We start from the raw sequence: 19,687 nt of genomic DNA, 5'->3' as shown, positions 1-19,687 counted from the left end.
TGTTGATTTGAACTGGTTGCAGTGAGAGTCATAGCATGATATGTCCAAGATCAACGCAGCTTACAAGCAACCAAAACAAGAACGGTAAACGCTGAATGCTTTCTGTCATTAATGGGACGATAAAGTGAAGCTGGTGATAAAGCAGCTCAGTAAAACATCGAAGCCCGTCCATTGTCAGGATTGCTGTTTCCTCGCTGACCCTGCACCTTCTGGGGACCTGTGCGAAAGTCCCCGTACAAAAGCAAAGGCAAAAACCTTTCCCAATGCAAATTTCTCACTGGTCACGTTCCTGTTTTTGGCACATAAAGTGTGCAACTCCAGCGGGAGTATAAAATCCCGCGCCGACTCCGTCCAGCGTCGGTCTAAGCACAGAAATTAGTCACCAGACGCGCCTCTGTCCCCCACTGCATGTTCTCCATCTGTCCTCTGAACAAGCACCTCCGAGACATTTAATTTGAATTTTAAGGTCTGCCTCCTGCATTTCCTTCTGCGTAATACTGATCTTGGAAAGAAGAGCTCGATGACGGGCTTTCTGCCTCTGTGTGTTTGAAGGTAATGAGGCCAGAGTGAATCACCATCCTGTACAGACCTCATTCTCTGACTCTTGATTGTGTGCGTGCCCTTCAGGCACACGGTAATATACTTTGGTTTCCAGCAGCCCTCCTGAATTTCCCGGCGATGCTGTATTTCTCAAAGACTCATCCTCTGATGTCATTATATGCTCACTTTGATAAACAGCAATCTCCCTGTGTTTGTGCCTCTCCAGGTGTCTGTGTGGAGCCTGGTGATCCTCCTCTGCTCCAGCAGCCTCTGCAGACCTCCAAGTCTGGGATTCAGCAGATAATTGAATGCTTCCGTTCAGGTTTGTGTGTTTTCCCGTCGTCCTTCGTTCCTTTCTCATTTACGGTTTCCCGTCGCGGCTTCCTTCCTTCCTTCCTTTCTTTTGTATGCGTTTTGACTGTTTTCATTGTGCTGTGTCACAACACATTGTGATCAAATCCCTTTGATGCAGCAGTGGATCTCCGTATGAGGAGAGTGACACAGGTCGTCGATGTTAAATGCCCTTCAGAAGATTCTACATATTGCGTATTTTGTCCAATTCGCCCGATAACGTTCGATGTACCGTCACCTTTAAGACAAAGAAAAACAGCAAGTCAGTCCATTCAAGAAGCCGGAAATAGAAGACGTTTTTGGCATTTTTGCTTTGAAAATTATTTAAATCATTCATCAATAATTAGAATAGTTGCAGGTGATTTCTTTTTTTTTTTTTTTTTTTGCTCTGTTTGAGCAAACAGGATGTTTAAGTTCAGCCTGCGGGCCTGTTAGTTGGCACGGCCTCCATGTAGGACCATGATAAAGACGGGTCAGTGTGTTTATCCCCTGCTGTTGTAGTGTACAATCATACCACTACACACCACAGCTGCATGTTAAATGAGCCTGTGGCAAAAGGGCAACAGATAAAATAAAGTGACATCTCAGAGGACACAGTGTGTGTGCTTTGTGTTAGTGTGTGTGTGTGTGTGTGTGTGTTTATGTGTGTTTATGCGTGGTACTAACATCTGTGTGAGTCACCTGAACAGTGTTTACTCGGTGCTCTTTGCATAAAGGAAGTGTGTCTGTGTGCATGTAAATGCTGCTGCAAGCTGCGAGCAAATGTGAGTCATGTTTAACAACGCACTGCATGCTTCCATGTGGACAGGCTGGAATTAAGTGGGACCCTTGAGTCAGCATGCTGACAGCAATGATGCAGGAAGTAACGGTGATGACAGCAGTCATACACATGTAGCAAGTAACACAAAGACAGTCATCACTTGTTGGAGGTTATTTTTAGGATTAGACGAGTCATCTATCAAATTTACCCAACAGTCTTTTCGTACATCCTGGAAGTCATGAATTCTTCCTCTCTGTTTAGCTCTGGGCTTCTTCGCATTATTGATAATATAGCTGACAAAACCTTTTTCCTATTTGAGTTGTTTTTTCAAGATGTATTGAAACAGATGTTTTGTCTTTTTTTTACAGTCAACGTAAAATTGAACTTACCAGCAAAAGGCAGCTTTGCAGTCTGAAAATATGAATTATTTGAGCTTTTGTGTATTTTTTTTTTATGGTGTATCGACAGCTTTCATGTCTCGGGGAGTAATAGAGGGAGCATCGCAGCAACATGACACTGATTGAGACCAAACAAGCCCATAGAAAGGCTTCTTAATGACACCATCCAGTGGTGATCCAATAATCTGCTGTGTATGTCTGTAACAGGATCTCTGACAACAGCGACGGTAATCACGTCTCCTGTTCATCGTCTTGCAGGCACCAGCCAGCTGAAACACATGCTGCTGAGGGAAGTGGACACCATCTTCGAGTGTAAACTGTGTCGCAGCCTGTTCAGAGGTCTGCCCAACCTCATCACACACAAGGAGTACTACTGCCTGTCGAGGCTGCCTGAATCTGACGGTCAGTGACGCAACGCGTGGAAATGGTCAAAAATCGGAAACCCATCGTGACCCAAGGCTCCCTCGTTAAAAACAGAACAACCTGAAGCTTTAAAGCATTGTTTGAAAACAACCTCCTAAAACGGATTGTTTTCTGGCAAACTTGGGAAGAATTGGCAGCGTTCACTAAAACCTATATTTCTAAACTTCTGTCGGAAACAAATAGACAGGAAGTTGCTTCATTTGGCCAACCAACGAGGTGACTTCACACTCACTCACGCCCTTGCTGCACTCCGCGGCCACAGACGGCAACAAGGTCCGACGGTATCATCTGAAACACGCTCGCCTCGCGTCCCGACTCAAAAACCGAGACGCACACAAACGTCGCATCCGGCCTTAAAGGTGCATACACGCGCGCTAATGTCGCGTCTGGTCTCAGGGGGCTCAACGTACACATTTACTGAAAGAGCTCTGCTGTCAAAGCGCAACTAAAGAAACGACGCAAGTGTCCGTAAAATTCAATTATAAAGTCAATCAGCAAGAGCCGGGCCTTTTGTGAATGCCGAGCACGTTTCAGATAGAAACGTGCAGAGATCAAACTGACAGACGGTGATTCCCCGAGCATGGTGGGGATCAAACTTGACTTCGGCTCGGATTGCATAAACACTTTTAGTTTTTACACGCGCGCGCACGCACAGAATCCCTGCTGTCTTTAACACCTCCTGAGACTTCTTAATGTTTTACTTTCACATTCTGTCACTCCAGGGTTTCTCTCACTCTCTTCAACGCCACCTGTCCGCCCGTCAATCGTTGCCGTGACTCAAAGAGCGACTTCTCCGCCGCTCTCCTCTCATACCGCGAAGGAAGGAGACTTTGATCTCGCGCAGTTTTGTGTTTCATCTCCTCCTCGTTAGCCACGGTGTGTCCACGTCTCATTCCTTCACTGCCTCAGAAGTGCAAAGAGACCCCAAAGTCAGGATGAAGCCGAGGAGACTCTTCCAGCGATTCGTCTGCGCGCCTCGTAAAGAGAAATCAATCTCAACACAAAACAGTCAATTATATTTTGCTCTGTTTTCTCCACTGCAAGGATAGTGACTTATTTTTTTTTTTTTTCTCAATTGTATTGATAAATGACTTTATTGGTGTCTAATTTTCACCACGCTACATTAATCGTGTGGTTACTTTTTTCTCAATTATTCACCATCCAGCAGTTAAGAGTGCACCGATAAACTCTCGTTTTCAAAGTTCCCAAAATTAAACACCTCTTCTTCAATCACCTTTTTATCTCCTCTTGTAAAGATTTTTATGACACCTTGTACTAAGAGATGAATATCTGCATTGAGGTTCTTGAGAGGCAAAATAATTTAATTTGCTATAAAAGAAAGTTCTGCGTTGATAAAAAAAAAAAAAAAAAAGGTGTTAAATCTAAATTGCTCAAACAGAAAATGTTTTTTTTTATTTAGCCCTCAACACTTATCAGTCACACGAACCTCGCTGCATTCTAACCGTATTAAACGTTTTTTTCTGTGTTACCGTCTTGCTCGGTAACACGAGAGAAAATTGAAGGGAAGTGCTGACCGGCCTCCGGGAGACCATCTTGTCCGTTTAGATTTTGACGCTTTAATCTGAGGCCCGTGCTCAATTTGCAACAACAGGTCGCCAGGTTGGTGCCCAGCGTGTTGGGCAAAGAGATTTCAATACGACACGTTCGCTGTCGAGGTTTAAGTCTCGTTCTTCTATGAACACATTAGGCCGAACTGCAACGTGTCAAGATGACGACGTCGCAGCTAAACGAACGCTTATTTTTACGAGACATTTTCCATATATTCCGCCAGTTAAAAATCTCCCCACCTTGTGTTCATTATCTATTATGTTATTATGTCTGTTCCAGCTTTCTTGCTATTGGTTAGCTAATGTAGTTCACCAGACAAGAGTCTACATGTCACAACACCTTTTAGTCCAGCTTAAAAAGGTGACTCTGGGATGGAATGACTTCATGCGTCGCATTCATGTGTTTTTAATATCCGTATTAAACTGACGAACGGGTGGTGAGATGAGACACCCGCCGCGGGAAGTTGGTAAAATAGCAATCAGATTCGTTCACGTGTCAAACACAGGTTTGTTATGTTGTTCAAATAAGCTTCGCCAAAGGCTGCTCGATAACTTGTGTGTCTGTGGCCCTCAAAGATCAGTCCTTTTTAAACGGGTTGAAATCTCAGCAGCCATTAAAGGACCAGGAATCAGTAGCGAAAGACTAACTTTAATAACATTGATTGCACCCAACAGCTGCTAAAAATGAACTTTTTGATGTGATTATTGTCACTCGTAACTGTATTGTTTATTTTAATACATTTCTGATGTGGTGTCCTTCGTTCGTCTTTCTTCAGGCGACGACAGGCAGAGTGTCGCCGTGAAGGATTTACTGGACGCGATATACCCCCGAGTCGAGCGGCCGGACTACGTGGTCCGACTGGAGCCCATTCAGACCACCAACAAGGCCGTGTTCCAGTACCTCACCACCGAGGAGGAGCTGGCTCGGTATCCGTCGCGCACACCGAGGTCGGTACTCCGCCGAGGGAGCAAGATGCGCTCTTAACTCCTCAAATGTGCCTTATTCACGCGGCAGCGCCGCTTTTCGCTCGAATACGCCTCGCTCCACCTTTCAAGCCTCTCTGTCTCAACATTTCTACCAGCGCCAGGGAGAGTCCGGTGGCCTGGGAAGGAGAAGGAGGAGCCGTGGAGGGCGCGGACAACAACCAGGCCAACCAGCCAGGTGGGCCGGAGAGCCACAGCAGCCCGGGACACAACCAGGGGCAGAGGAGGTGGGAGGCCGAGGAGGAAGCCAAGGAGGAGCAGCAGCAGCCGCCGGAGGAGGAGGAGTCCACTAGTGGGGTAGGGTGACTGGATGCGTCACGGAGCACGAGAAAGAGATGTAAAACGGGAGTGCAATGAAAGTCGGCGGGTTTATGTCTTTTATGCGATTGTATCGTCGCCGACTTAACTGATATAAAAAAAAAAAAAAAAAAAGATGACGTCGTTTTCGGCGACGTCGCGTTGGTGACGGTGAGCGAATGTCGTCCCCATCCAGGTGGAGGATGTGACGATCTCCTGCTGTCTCTGCGGTCAAGACTTCAACTCGCGCCGCAGTATCAGACGTCACTGCCGCAAAATGCACCAGACGAAACTGGAGGAGCTCAGAAAGTTCACAGAGACGCGCACAGTTCCTACGAGCCTGCTCTCTATGGTGAAAGGTAAGAGCTCATACAAATAACACCGGTTTATACAACGCTCCGTATCAAATGGTCTCGATGACTGTCACTGTCATGAGATGAGAAGAACGTGTCTTCCTGTGTCAGCGCCAGTTTACAACCACCACAAGGCCAAAACAACATTTAGGAACGTTAAAGTTGACTCCGGTCTCAGGCTTGACGCTCATGACTTTTCAAGAAACTGGAATAGAACAAAAGAAATTCAGCCGTCATTAATCTTCATAATTTATACCTGTGCTTTTTTTTTTTTTTTACTACGTAAAAAGGTCATTAAAATGCATTAAAACGTTTTAGGGCTGGTTTCATTACCGTCACTGATACTTTGTCTTCCACACCGGTCCCTGAATGATCTTTTTTTTTTTTTTTTTTTTTCTTCTTCCAATGCCCATTTTATGAAATTCATTTTAACAAAAAAGAAAATTACATCACACATTATGGTCCAAAGATTTCATGCATTTTAGGGAGGGAGAGCGTAACTCGGGTGGTTTTCCGTAGCTGCAGTTTACAAATCTAATACGCCTTCAGTTTTTATTCAGTGTCGCAGTTCTCAGTTCAGGTTTTTTGCGCGTTGGGTGTCGTTCAGGCCAGCGGAGAACACAAGAGGAGATTTTAGCGCGTAAATGTATGTATTTGATGCCCATTCGGTCCGGTCGACTCCACCTATGTAAAGTCAGCTCTCGTCCCATTAAAAACCTGTGATCGTTGGCTGTTTTTTTTTTTGTTGTTGTTGTTGTTGGCGCGTCAAAGTAAATCATCATTTGAAATAATGATTATTCTCGATGTTTTTGGAGGTCGGCCGAGGACTCTCAGCACGCCGACGGGGAAGTCCTGCCCGGTGTGCCTCAAGTCCTTCGCTACCAAAGCCAACGTGCGCCGCCACTTCGACGAGGTGCACCGCGGCCTGCGGAGGGACGCCATCACGCCCAGCATCGCCTCGCGGCCCGGCCAGCCCTTCTCCCTGGAGGTCACGCCTCCCAGGAAGAGCAACAGCGCCTCGCCGACGCGCGGCCACAACCCCAAGCCCCCCCCCGTGGACTCTAAAACGACCCCTTCAAACCAAAACCAGGCCAAACCTCAGAGCCCGCCGCCCGCCTCCCCGCCGGCCGCCGCCTCGGCCGCCTCGGCCTCATGCCGCTGCACTCTCTGCAAGAGGAACTACAGCTCTCAGGTTGGTTTGTTCGCCTGCTGGCAGCTTTAAAGGTTACTTCGCCTTTCATGTCTTTGTACTCTCAAGTTATGAAAGTCTCGTTTTCTCTGACGGGAGGGAAGTGCATCGACGTGTTTATGCTTTTTATTTGTGCGTTTCAGCTCATGTTGAAGAGACACATGCGCATCGTCCACAAGGTGTACAGCGTGAAAAGCAACAGACCCGCTCCCACGGCGACCGCCGCCACGACAACAGCCGCTCCTGCCGGCAGCGGCTCCAACGCGGGCTCGGGCAACAATGTCAGAGTGAAGGAGGAAGCGGTGGAGCCCTCGGATGAAGACGAGGAGGAGGAGGAGGAGGAAGTCGACAGCAGTCCAGCCCCGTCTCCTGGCGACAGCAGCAGGGCGGCCAAAGCGGCGCCGGCGGCACAGAGCGCCGCGAAGGTAAAGGAGGAGGCCCCGTCGAGCCCGAAGATGGCGCCATCCTTATCTTCCTCCTCCTCCTCCTCCTCCTCGTCCTCCTCCCGCGGGGCCAGCGCGTGCGGCGGCGGCGGCGGCGGCGGCCCGGCCGCCAAAGTTACCAAGCTGTCGGTGGGCTTCGACTTCAAGCAGCTCTTCTGCAAACTGTGCAAACGACAGTTCAGCTCCCGTCAGAACCTGACGAAGCACATCGAGCTGCACACGGACGGCAACGACATCTTCATCAAGTTCTACCGCTGCCCTCTGTGCCGCTACGAGTCGCGTCGCAAGCGGGACGTCCTGCGCCACGTGACCGTCGTGCACAAGAAGTCGTCGGCGTACCTCGCCAAGATCATGCCCAAGCTGGAGAGCCGGGCGGTGAAGCGGCAGGCGGAGGCCGTCCTCAGCAGCACCAACAAGAGGACGAGCAGCAGCGTCAAAGAGGAGGTGAACGGACGGCACGCCTCCTCGTCCTCCTCCTCTCCTTCGCCCCCCGTCACCCGCAAGCAAGAGGGCTCCGCGCCGGCCCCGACGACCGCCTCTTTAGCCGCCGCCGCCGCCGCCTCCTCCTCCTCGTCCTCCTCCTCGTCCTCCGCCGCCGCGCCCCCCGCCCCCGTCACCCGGAAACAGCAGGAGCTCTCGTCGCCGGTCGCCACGCCGTCGCCTCCCGTCACCCGTAAGCAGGAGAGGCAGCAGACGCAGCATCAGCGCCCCGTCAGCCCCCCGCTGACCCGCCGCAGCGAGAAGCACTCGCACCAGCGCAACTCCTCCTCCTCCGTCTCCTCCCCCGCCGCCCCCTCGTCCGGCAGCCAGACCCCGCACACCCGGCGGCACGAGGCCCAATCGGAGAGCAGCACGGGGACGTCCTCCACGGAGGTCAAGGTGACCAAGAATTTCTCCCTCCACGCCTGCGACCAGTGCGGACGAGCCTTTGCTAAGAAGGTACGGACTCGTATTTTCTCCTCTGAAACATAACAAACAAATAAGTCAGAGAGCAGAAGACCAGAGAGCGGAGGACCGCACGGTTTCCGGTCCGAGGGGCGATACGGTGAAGCTCACGCAACTCCAGTGATCTCCCTGGTTTTCCGGAGGGCTTAGTTGCCGTGGCAGCGCTCCTACGTGGTGGGCGGCGATTTGACATTTTCATATAATTTTGGACCTTTATTATTACAATATTTATTCCAAGCAAAACAAAAAAACAAAACAAAAAAAAAAACCACGCCTCGGTGCTGCGTTGCAATGGCAGGAAAAACCCTGAATTCTTCTCACATGCTCTGATGAAGACTCGCGACAAAGAGAATAGCGTGTTGAATTTTTATGAGCTGACATTTACTCACATTAATCAGACTGAGCGATAAAACCCTAAAAATGTCAGTTATGGAGTTGTTGTTTTTTTAATCACTTCTGTCGCTGTAACTCGTGTTTCTTCCTCTCACTGTTGTCTTCAAGTACTTTGAAACTATAATCCCACAATCTATTATTACTTCATACTAACATTTCAAACCGATCCGAGAAATGTATTCTTGTGATTTATTTTTGTGATTTTTTTTTTTTTTAACATGTGAAGCTTCACATCCAAAGTACTTAAAGTGAACAAAGTAGAGGATTTCCTGCTTCCTCTTTTTTTTTTTCTTTTTTTTTTTTATTTCATGTAGATCGTCGGCGTTTTGGATTTAAACTGTCGGTGCGACGAGGGTCATTTTCTTTCTTGTTTTCTGGCGTCTCAGACGCGCAATGAATCGACGAGCAATCGCCACATTGATTGTCCGCGACGCGCGGCCGAACGTGAACTCGGTGGCCGAACGTCGACGGCGATCAAAATGTGCGCCGCGCGTCGTCGTCGTCGTCGTCACTGACCTTTTCCCGGTTGTTCTTTCTCAGCTGTACCTGGAGTCTCACAAGCGAAGCCATCGTAACGCGGCGACGTCGGCGGCCAGCCGCAGGAAAGGAGTCAGCACCCGCTCCAAATCCCTGGTCTGGTGAGACACACGGTGTAAGAACTCCGAGGCTTCACCCCCGCGGCGCTCTGCCTCTCCGGCTTCATCGGCTCTTCCTCTTCCTCTTCCTCTTCCTCACAGCTTTTTATTTTTTGTCCTTTTTGCACCGAGTCTCTTTCTGTCTTGTTTTTCTCTTTGCTTGCCGCTGAGTGTCCAGAAAGCACAAAGACAAGCTGCTGTGTGGTGTGAACTCGAATGTGTGTGTGTGTGTGTGTGTGTGTGTGTGCGTGTGTGTGCGTGTGTGTGTGCGTGTGCGTGCGCGAGTGATATGAGTTTCCTTCATGGCAACAGAGACGTGTGTGTTCATGTGGAGGAGAGACGAGAGACCGCGATCCCTCTCCTGCTTTTAATTGAGCGCTCGGCACGTTCGCCGTCTGCTTCCCGCTTCCTGCTTCCTGCTTCCTGCTTCCTGCTTCCTGCTTCCTGCTTCCTCCCTCCCAACTTCTCTCTGCTCTTCAGGAACTCTTGTTTCACTGCGTCTCGCTCCCTCCTTCACGTTTCTTATCCTCTATATCTCTCTTGATCCTTTGTCTCACTTCTTTTAATCCTCCTTTTGTCCCCCCTCCCCGTCTCTTCTTCCCCCCCCCCCCCCCCCCCCCGCAGACGACCGGTGATAAAAGGACAAGCGAGCCACTAACAATGACGGAAAGCAATTCAAAACATTCAACTGGAATAATAACAGAGGAATGGAGCGAGCGCAACCGGGGGGGGTGGGGGGGGGGAGGAGGGGGTACGACCGAAAAACAAAGTGAAGGAAACGAACAGAAAGGAGCGTCGGAGCCCGATTAGACGAGTTGAAAGTACAAAAGGATTTTTATTTTCCACCTTTTTCTTTCTTTTTTTTTTTTTTTTTTTTTTTTTTTGTTTTTTTGCTCGGGAACCAAAAACGTTGTCGGAATCTGACGCGGTGGAACCGTTTCACTACGAAGCAGACGGTCGGCGCTGCTGCACGCCGACACCGGCGGGATGAAGGTTCACCGCTGCAAGTCCGTACGGATCGGAGTCCGGTAAACTGCCTTCAGCAAGGGATGGAGGTGTGTGTGTGTGTGTGTGTGTGTGTGTGCGCGTGTGTGTGTGTGTGTGTGTGTGTGTGTGTGTGTGTGTGTGTGCGTGCACGTGTGTGTGTGTGTGTGTGCGTGTGCGTGTGCGTGCGTGAGAAAGAGACACAAACGGACTCAGAAGACGACTTTTTTTTTTTTTTTTTTTTTGATAAAGAGAGAAAACCGAATTTGACTCCCGGCCCGACACAGATACACACAACACGTCTTCGTCGCCGCGACAACAAACAAATCGCGCTCCTCTTCACTGCGACCGACCACCTCCGCGGGCTCTCCGTCCCGCGGGGGTCTTCCTCGAGAGGCCGAGGCGGTCGCGAAGAACGGGGGGGGGGGGGGGTCGCGGTCAAACAAAAAGGGGGAGCTTCCTCCGGTATCGTCGACGGGGGCCTCCGCGAAGACGGGGAACTGTTGACGCAGCGTCCTCGCCGCCCGCGTCGCCGTCGCCGTCTCCGCCCGGAGGGACGTCCGCGCTCAAACGGGGTGAAAACGAAACGCGAAAGAAAAGGAAGGAGGCGGCGAAGCGTCCGCAGCGCGGAACATTTTTGCTGAATGAAAGCGGGTCGGACGTGGCCCCGTCCGCTGCGAGGCGGGGGGGGGCGACCGCAGGCGGGGGACTTTGAATGCGTCGAAACGACCGCAGTAATTAACTTAACCCCCCCGCCCCCCGCCCCCACACCACCACCATCCGAGGACGGGACGAGGAGGGCCGCGACGGGTCCGCCAACCGCTGCCTTTAGACCTCAGACCTCCGTTTCCACACCTCCTGACGTGGACCTGCGTCCCCGGCGAAGGTCAGGTTTCTGCCCCACCACCCCCCCCCCCACCCCCAACCAACCCCCCGGGGGGGTTCGTTTTAACTTTTGTTTACTTGTGTATTTCCTTTACGTAGCCTGCGTTTCGCATTTGCATATGAAGCAGAGAAGCGAGGTCAAATCTTAAGCGCGGGTGCGGATTGAAGCGGGACCACTCGCGATCCGACCTCGCCGGCACGCGTGCTCGTTTTCCAGGCGGAAGCTTCCTCTGTTGACTCCACGAACCGGAAGACTTTTATTCTGTGACCACCTCCGCCGTCTCGCCGGCGGTCCCTCGACAGAAACAAACAAAAAGACGCGTTTCAAACAAGGACAACAAAACTGTTTATTCCTCCTAACTTAAAAAAAAAAAAAAAAGTTTACATTAAACTTTTTTGTTGCATAAAAACGAAACAAAATAACATGAGCTTATTCCAATTAACTTTTCTTTGTATCTTTGTGCACATGTAATAGTTTTGTTTGTTTGTTTGTTTGTTTGTTTTTGGGTTGTTTTAGACTAAATGCTGTATCAGCTCCTTTCAGAATATGATTTCACGTGTTTATAAACTCGTGCGACGTTTGTTCGCTCCGAGCTCCCGAAGGCAAGCCGTCTGCGAAACACCGGGCGCATGTCGAGAGGCGGGACGAGGAGGACGAGGAGGACGAGGAGGACGAGGAGGACCAAATGTACATACGTCTTAACGTTCCAACGGAAAGCCATCGAATGGGACAAAAAAAAAAAAAAAAAAAAACGAGAAGAAAGGAAAGACCAAACTTTATTTTTTTAATAACGGAATAGAAGTACAACGAGGTCTCGACGACGTGTACATACGGATCCATCCCCGCGCGGGTGGTATAAGATAGTTCCACTAGACGCTGTAGTTAGAGACTTGTGTCGGTCGACCTTAACGCTTCAAAACGTAAGTCACGCGTCCCCGACACGCACCGGAGCGACTTCACGTCGTTCCTCCATTAGCCGTCTTTGTTTTTGTGTCTTTACTCAGTTTGAAGGACGACACGTTTTTGTTAAAATGTGTCCAGAAGAGAGGCGGGAATCAAAACCTCAAGAGACCTTTAGATTTTCTTTTCTTTTCTTTTCTTTTCTTTTCTTTTCTTTTCTTTTCTTTTCTTTTCTTTTCTTTTCTTTTCTTTTCTTTTCTTTTTTTTTTTTATATCTTGACATGTCTTTCATCATATGTTGTAATATGTTATGAAGCTCAACTTCTAGAAAACGTGAGAAGAGCTACAGAAGCCTTTCCGATGTGACGCGAATGTTAAAACCAACCACTTAAGAAATAAAAGTAAGACTGCTTCAAACCTCAAGGTGGAGTTGTTGTTTTTTTTCTGTTGTTTTTTTTGGTCTGAGATATGAGTCACATACTTTCATCAGTCAGGTTTGTTTACTGCGTTTGCCGGAGATTTGATTTTCCTTCTCAGGAATTGCTTCTTCAGACACTTTGCAATTATTTTTTTGGGGGGAGATTTCTCGTTTCCCTGCCAACGCTGGTCCCTGAACTGGAACTCATCATTTCGTTTTACGTCACCAAGACTGATAAAAAAAAAAAAAAAAGGATTCACCGTGGTGACGTCATGCTGCACTTTTAATGAAAAGAGTCCGTGCGGGACTTATCGTTTATTCATATCGTGGTCAGATCCGATGGAAAAAAAAAAAAACGCAAGTCAACAAATGAGTGTGATGAGGCTTGATGCAGCTCACAGAGAAGTGCCAAAGACTTCCACTGTCAAGAACTATTAAAAACACTTATCGTGAACCACACTATTACACAAAGTAGCGTTTTATTTGGAGCCCAACACACACACACACACACACACACACACACACACACACACACACACACACACACACACACAATAAATACTCAGTAAAAAAAAAACCTGTACTGATGTACTAATCTTCTCAACTACAGAAGTAGAAGGAGTAAAAGTAAAGAAGTAGCACGACTCCACCGAAGTGTAAGTATGAACACGTTCCTTCAAAACCTGCTTCAAAAAAGTATCGGGGTATAAGTACGACCCGTTTACTCACTATCTCTTCGTAGCTCGTGGAGCTTATTTTAATCCACTTCCTCTATTTTACAGTTTAATTTTTAACACAGCGGCTCATTTTATGAACAAAATCCTTTCAAGCTTCCCTGTGTTCCTCAGAGAACTACTCTGGCAATTTTCAGGTGATAACTTGATAACCGTGATAACCTGCTCTCTTTTTTTTTTAAATTGATTTATTTATTTTTTTAATTGTTGCAATGACACTCTTCTCGCCTCGAGATGGCGCCATTGCCCCGCGTCTCTCCACCCTTACGCGGCACCGACGGAGCCACAAATTGGGACATGTTGCGCACATCTTTCCGCACGCGAGATCACCCGGGTCTGCTTCGATTGCCTGATTCCTGACTCCTGCACAGCTTATCAAATTGTTATTACACAGCAGATGGGACGCGGTTCATTTATTTAATTCCATTCACCACGAAGAGCCACGGCGCTGTGGTTTTACAAGGGAGGAGGAGGAGGAGGAGGAGGTGTGTGTGTGTGGAGGGGAGAGGGTGGGGGGGGAGGGGGTCAATGGGCGCAGTAAAAAAGAAAAATATATATATATATATAATGAAGTTCGGGCAATTAAAGAGTGCGCCTGCGTGAGCACGTTTCGATGACTTATTAACGTGTTCATATAAGCAAAGCCGGAGATAACATATGTTTCATGTAAGCGGCGGGGCTTCTTTTCCTCCCGCTTCAAGTTGGCGGTCGGAGTCGTGCGCGCTGTCCCTTTCAGCACCGACGACCGGGGCGGAGGGAAGGGTGGGGGGGGGGGGGGGAAGCTACCGGGGAGACGGGGTGTGCGCGCGCGTCCGTGTGGAAGGACTTCAACGGAGAGGGTGTATGCGCAAAGTGCGTAAAGCTTAGAGAAGACAATGGATAATAATAAAAGAAAAAAATCAGGTGGGTTTTTACCAACATTATTGATCATGACTGACAGAGTCGGCGTGTGATGAATTCCTCTGCTCTGTCCTCTTCCCCTCCTTCCCTCCTCCTCCTCCCCCTCTCTCTCCCTCCGTCTCTCTCTCTTCCTCTCCATCGCTCTCTGAGATTCAGTCTTGGGTATCGACTTCATTACGAGCAGCCTCCCTCTATTGTCTCCTTAAACAAGTGCGGAGTTAACAGTTGCATTTTTTTTTTTTTTTCTTCTTAAAGTCAGCTCAGCTGTTCACGACTGGGCACTTTTTGTTTTCCAGCACCAGCTCCGTAGGTTATTTCCATTTCCTTTTATTTTTCCTCTTCGCCTCGCGGATGATCTAATAATTGTCTCCAAATCCTTTTTTTTTTTTTTTTTTTTTTTTTTTTTTTTTTTTTTGGACGGGGTGGGGTGGGGTGGGGTGGGGAGGGGGAGGGGGGGCTGTTGTGGAAACAAAATCTGACTTGAGGAGGACTGATAGTTTTTTTTTTTTTTTTTGGATTTCCTTTCTGGGGGAGAGGTGGTGATGGTGGTGATGGTGGTGGTGGTGGTGGTGGTGGTGGGGGAAACTGCTGAGCTCCGCAAGGAAGTTGCCTGAGGCGGACAGGGACCCCGAGGAGTCTGCAGGGGGAGGCTGGAGCCGGAGCTTCTCCCTTCGCGCGCACACAGTCGGATGAATGTGTTTTATTTTCGCTTTTCTGAGGTATATTAAGCGCATTTCCCCCCCCCCCCCCTCCTCCTTTTTGACTAAATGCTGCTGAATCTTTTTCTCTCAAATTCCTCTCTTGCATTCCTGTGGTGATTTTCTTTTTAAAAATTTGTTTTATTTTATTGTCTCAGTGTATTCTGCTGCTTACTTCTTCTGGGTTTTAATCTCTTTTTTTTTTTTTTTTTTTTTTTTTTACATTTTATTTGACATGGATTGTGTGCAGTAGTGGTTTGGTGAGTACACACCCAAAGAAAGCTGTGTTAACTCTATATTGCCTCCTGTAAAACCACAGATAATGAGATACTATGTAAAAAAAAAAAAAAAAATGTTCTCTCCCAAATATCATCGCTCCGGTGTTTCTCTGCTCTCACCGGGGATGACTCTCTTAATTAGGGTGCAATCAAGAGCTTCGGCGCTGCTGCACAGAATGAAGCCTATGGGGCTGCATAATGAGCGTACACCCCTCTACTTTGATCTCACATAGTCTTCTTATTTCTGAACCTGTGGACCTGTGGGCTGTGACTTAATCACGTCAGAGGCATTTACTGGTTTTTTTTTTTGTTTTGTTTTGTTTTTTTTAAATGACGCGTGAGCTTTCTCTTGTCTCAGCAATGTATGCTGGGAATTTCTGCAGTTTGGCTTTCAAATCACGCAGAAAAGTGTTTTCAACAGACACGAGAGACGTGAAACGTGTTTGCGGATAAGTCCAAAAGAAAGAAAATGCTTTTTAAAAAAAAAAAAAAAAAAAATCACATTTCAAGTATTTTTTTTCATTGATGTCATCTTCATGTACGGACGTGCAGTTTGGCCAGGCCCTTGACATGCTGAATGGAGGGTGGATCCAGAGATGTGGAGGAGGAATGGGAGTGAATTGAAAGGCAGATCACCGTTGAAGAGCATCTTTGGTCTGTGATTTCTCTCTGCTGAAATCGTAGCAAAACAAGTGTGCAAAGGGGAAGCAAGTAGAGAGAGAAAAAGTGAGGTATGACTGTCAGGAGACTGACTGCAGGAGTTGGACATGATACTCGGAGAAACACCTACTTAGAGGGAAGGAGGGAGAGAGAGAGAGAGAAAGGGGGGAGGATGTGGGAGAGGACAGGGCGGCAGAAAAGCTATCACTTTCTGAAAAGAGCAAGGTGTTCCCCAGAGAGATGAAGAAGGCCTGGCGGAAGGCGATGCGATACAGCGGCGAGGGAGAGGAGGAGGAGGAGACGGCGGCAGAGGACGGGAGGAATAAGACAAGAAGGGTGAAAGGAGGAAGAGTCGGAGGGGAGGATGGGGGGGGGGGGGAGAGAAAGGGGGGAGAAGATAAAGCTCGACTTGGAACGAGACGACACGCTCACCTCGACAGCAAAGCCGTGGGTGCAAATTAAAAGAGTGATGAGCCAGCTGCAGCCTTTCGGGGTTTCAGCCTCTTCATCTTCGAGCCGTCACAGAAACCTCCTTCCTCAGGATGTCTTCATTTAAGACGTCACATGGGAGAGGAAATTAGTTGGGGTTTTTTTTTGGGCCTTGGTAAAGTGTCATAAGGAGTCTCATGAGAGGCTGGGACTCGCACCAACAGCCGAGATGATGAAGAGTAGCACAGGTTCAGGTGCGTAGCGCACAGGCGGGGACGTCACTTCTCGACGCCCCTCGGAAACGCGATAGTCCTCAAAGGGCATGAGTGTAAATGAAACTTTTAATAAGCTCGGGGCCTCGCTTCACTCACATATTTTCCTCATCTGATTTTTTTTTTTTTTTTTTTTTAATTGCATGTAGTTACATCTTGAATCGATTTGTTTGTTTTTTAAAAAAAATCCTAAATGCACTACTTGTTTGGGAATATCAAACGCCTGCCAAATGTTAAGAGCTGCAAAGATGAAAAAAATTGTAAAGCAAAAAAACCGGAGAAGTGACGAACGAAAGCTGTGTCTGTAAGCAATGTCGGACCCTGCACTTCATTTTAAATGGCATATACTGAATAGGGACTTCACGACTGGGCCCCAAGCCTCCTTTTATTTGATTTATTTTTTGTAACCCTTTCTGTGCCGGAGGAGCCTGAATCCAAGGGGAAAAAAAAGTGTTGAATAAACAAAGTGTTAGCAGATGAATCAGAGCTGGCTAACCTATATAAGTAGCAGGGTTTTTCATCATGGCGGGGGCCGGGGCTGTATGAGTTGCTCTGACCTAATTCCATTTAGAGCGGAGAGAAACTGATGAATTAATTGGGACAGAATCGAATTATAAATGGATTCATAGAGAGAGCGCATCTCACGCTGTGATGAGATCTGAAACCTGTGAGGGGGGGGGGGGGGGGGGGTCCTTGAGGGTGAAGTCAGGCAGGCCCGCAAAATATCTCCAAAAAGTTCTGTAAGTGACAGCGAGTCGGAGAGAAAGCTTTAGGAATACCAGAGTAGGATTTGATCCCGGGCCAGAAGGCAGCGATACCATTCAAGATTGTGAATAAGATGTTGGCTGATGTACGCAGGGCTGCGCCACGGCGGGCCCGGGCCGAAAATGATCTATTGACAGTGACTCTTCTGCACAACGGGGGCTCGAGCTCAGCTCGCAATGTAGGCGCTGCCTTCAGGTGCTCATCACTTTGGTTTGGAAGACGAAGCCTCAGGATCGAGAGCCTTGAAGCAGCTGTCGGCGTTTTTCTCCATGGCTGGTATTCAAGCCTCGGAGCTAACCGACACACTCCGGTGTTTGAAAAAAAAAATAAAAAAAAAAAATGAACGACTGATTGTGGGCTTTGCACGTTCTCCGGCTTTTATCTTGAGGAAATCCTTCAACATTTTGAGATGCATGTTTATTTGCTTTCTTGCCATTAAGTTAGCTGACAAGGACGGTGCCGCTCCTCGTGTACGCAGGCTACGTAAACCGCCGAGAAAACAGACCAGTGCACGACCCCCCCGCACCAACCTAAACCGGACATTTCTAGTGTTTAGTTTTTGTGCAGCTCAATTAAACCCACCTTTTACCGTCAGGCGGAGCGGGCTTACTGTTTGCCACCTGTTTTCAACCTTCGTGCCGAGCTAAGCTAACCATCTGCCGGCCGTATTTAACACCAGGATACCACTCGGGTGTTTACTTGTGCTGGGAAATTACTCTTTGAGGGACGATCCGCAAGGAAAAGCATCCGCGAGGCTCGTTGAGAGGCTCTGTGAAATAGGCCATCCCAGCGGCAAAGCTTGCGTTTATTTAGGTAAGCAGGACAACTATAATAAAGAACCGTGTTTCAGAGTGACGGCCTGAATATTGCAAAATGATGTAAGGGGTTATACGTGGACCGAACAGCCTTAAATTATCTGCGGGTGGTGCTGGACATAACGCAATGTCTGTTGGAAAATACAGCTTTACTGAGACGAGCGAAATCCTTCGGTGTCAAATGCACAATCCGAAACACCCGTCTGTCCACTAGAGGGTGTCGGTGTCACGTTTTGCCTCACCGGGGCGTGAAAAGCTTTCACCAAAAAAAATATAACGTTAAAGGGAAAATCATTTGTTTTCACTTGTTGCGCTAAAGACGAATGAACCCAACGTTAAATATTAACGAAGGGATACAAAACATTTCGACAAACTGCTTTTTTCATCCAGTCTCCGCGCCAAAAAAAAAAAAAAAAAAAAAATTCAAGGATTTTCGATCTTTAAATAGACTTTAAATAGAAAAAAATATATCCCCGAGGCCTTAACCAACGGAAGCCCATTAGCGCTCCTATCCTGGAGAAGACAACCGGTTTTTCAGAACCGATTTTCTGTCCCGGCCCAAACCAACTTTTTATGAAAGTATTTCGCTGCTTAAGGTGCTCAGTGAAAAGTGAAAAGAGGTATATCAAGATTTAATACCGCTAATGTGAAGAAACAGCACTCAACGTTTGCGCTATGTGTTTGTGATTTTAAGCTGTGCGTGTGTGTGTGTGTGTGTGTGTGCGCGCGTGTGTGTGTGTGTGTGTGTGTGTGTTGAGGAGGGTGCACTGGAAGTAATGTGTTCATTTAAGTGCAGCAGAAATAGCAGGTGTTTGAATGATGCAGCACACTTGCTCCGCAGCACCGCTTTCCATCTTTTTCACCGCTGTCACACGGTTCTCCTTTCTGTCTCTCGTCCGCCTGTGTCTCCCCTCATCTCTCTCTCTCTCTCTCTCTCTCTCTCTCTTCCCCTTCCTCCCTCTCCTCCTCCTCCTCCTCCTCCTCCTCCACATCCTCCCGCCTCTAGCTCTTCCTCGTCTCCACTGCAGCAGGTATTCTGTACCTCGGAGCAGATAGCCCGAGGAGCTCGCCAATAAGGTTCTCCGGTGTCATTTTAACATCTGTTCCACTCATTATATGCCAAGAGATGAGCGTGTGTGTGTGTGTGTGTGTGTGTGTGTGTGTGTGTGTGTGTGTGTGTGTGTGTGTGTGTGTGTGTGTGTGTGTGTGAGTGATTGCGAACTGACAGACTTTTAAGTTTTCAATTACAGAATAGAAAGTGTCCTGTCGGTCCTTAGACATCCTGTCTCTGTCTCTCGTCAACAGGCTCGACTGAAGATGTGAATTGTGGATTACACGCTCAACTCCCTTACTAGAGTTCTACGACATCATCGCCGCGCTTCGACTCTCTCTTGAATGCACTGTCTTTCCTGGAATATGATTCGCTCACGGGGCTCGGCTAGCTCCGCCCCCGGGGTCCTTCACCTCTCCCTCGTTGACCAGTAGGAAGGTCCCCCGAAGTTGATATTCCTCCAAGACTCTCGGTTTTGGAATAAATACCGAAGCCTCCTCTTGAGATCTCCTCGTTTGTTCACTTCGTCACCAGTCATGGAACCACAGCTGAACCCGACTTCCGTCCCCCGGTCTCCCTCCGCCATCTTCCTCCTCGTGGCTGCTTCTTGCTCTTGGC

The 19,687-nt window shown here is 48.3% G+C and overlaps 2 protein-coding genes across 7 annotated transcripts in view; both read left to right on the top strand.

The window, feature by feature from the left end:
• Positions 1-12,461, top strand: part of znf800b (zinc finger protein 800b) — a 30,454-nt gene extending 17,993 nt beyond the window's left edge. For 2 of the 4 annotated variants that reach the window (XM_069156780.1, XM_069156783.1), the window contains exons 4-12: positions 767-862; positions 2,308-2,451; positions 4,817-4,988; positions 5,123-5,321; positions 5,518-5,680; positions 6,490-6,866; positions 7,007-8,245; positions 9,185-9,296; positions 9,904-12,461. In XM_069156780.1, the coding sequence (XP_069012881.1) occupies positions 767-862; positions 2,308-2,451; positions 4,817-4,988; positions 5,123-5,321; positions 5,518-5,680; positions 6,490-6,866; positions 7,007-8,245; positions 9,185-9,286 (2,492 nt within the window). In that variant the 3' untranslated portion in view covers positions 9,287-9,296; positions 9,904-12,461. The other 2 variants (XM_069156782.1, XM_069156781.1) reach the window with 2 other exon arrangements.
• Positions 12,462-14,023: 1,562 nt separating this feature from the next.
• The window catches only part of grm8a (glutamate receptor, metabotropic 8a), a 211,173-nt gene continuing 205,509 nt past the window's right edge, over positions 14,024-19,687 (top strand). For 2 of the 3 annotated variants that reach the window (XM_069156777.1, XM_069156779.1), the window contains exons 1-2: positions 14,686-14,820; positions 19,324-19,687. The exon at positions 19,324-19,687 is cut by the window's right edge and continues 461 nt beyond it. In XM_069156777.1, the coding sequence (XP_069012878.1) occupies positions 19,606-19,687 (82 nt within the window). In that variant the 5' untranslated portion in view covers positions 14,686-14,820; positions 19,324-19,605. Of the gene's footprint in view, positions 14,105-14,685; positions 14,821-19,323 lie in introns of those variants that run through there. The other variant, XM_069156778.1, reaches the window with a different exon arrangement.

The sequence above is a fragment of the Embiotoca jacksoni genome, unplaced genomic scaffold, assembly GCF_022577435.1.
Source record: "Embiotoca jacksoni isolate LCO1_2020_lvr unplaced genomic scaffold, fEmbJac1.0.p SCAF_21, whole genome shotgun sequence".
Lineage (NCBI taxonomy): Eukaryota > Metazoa > Chordata > Actinopteri > Embiotocidae > Embiotoca > Embiotoca jacksoni.
The sequence above is the reverse complement of the archived record's forward strand: the minus strand, read 5'-3'. Positions and strand labels throughout refer to the sequence as shown.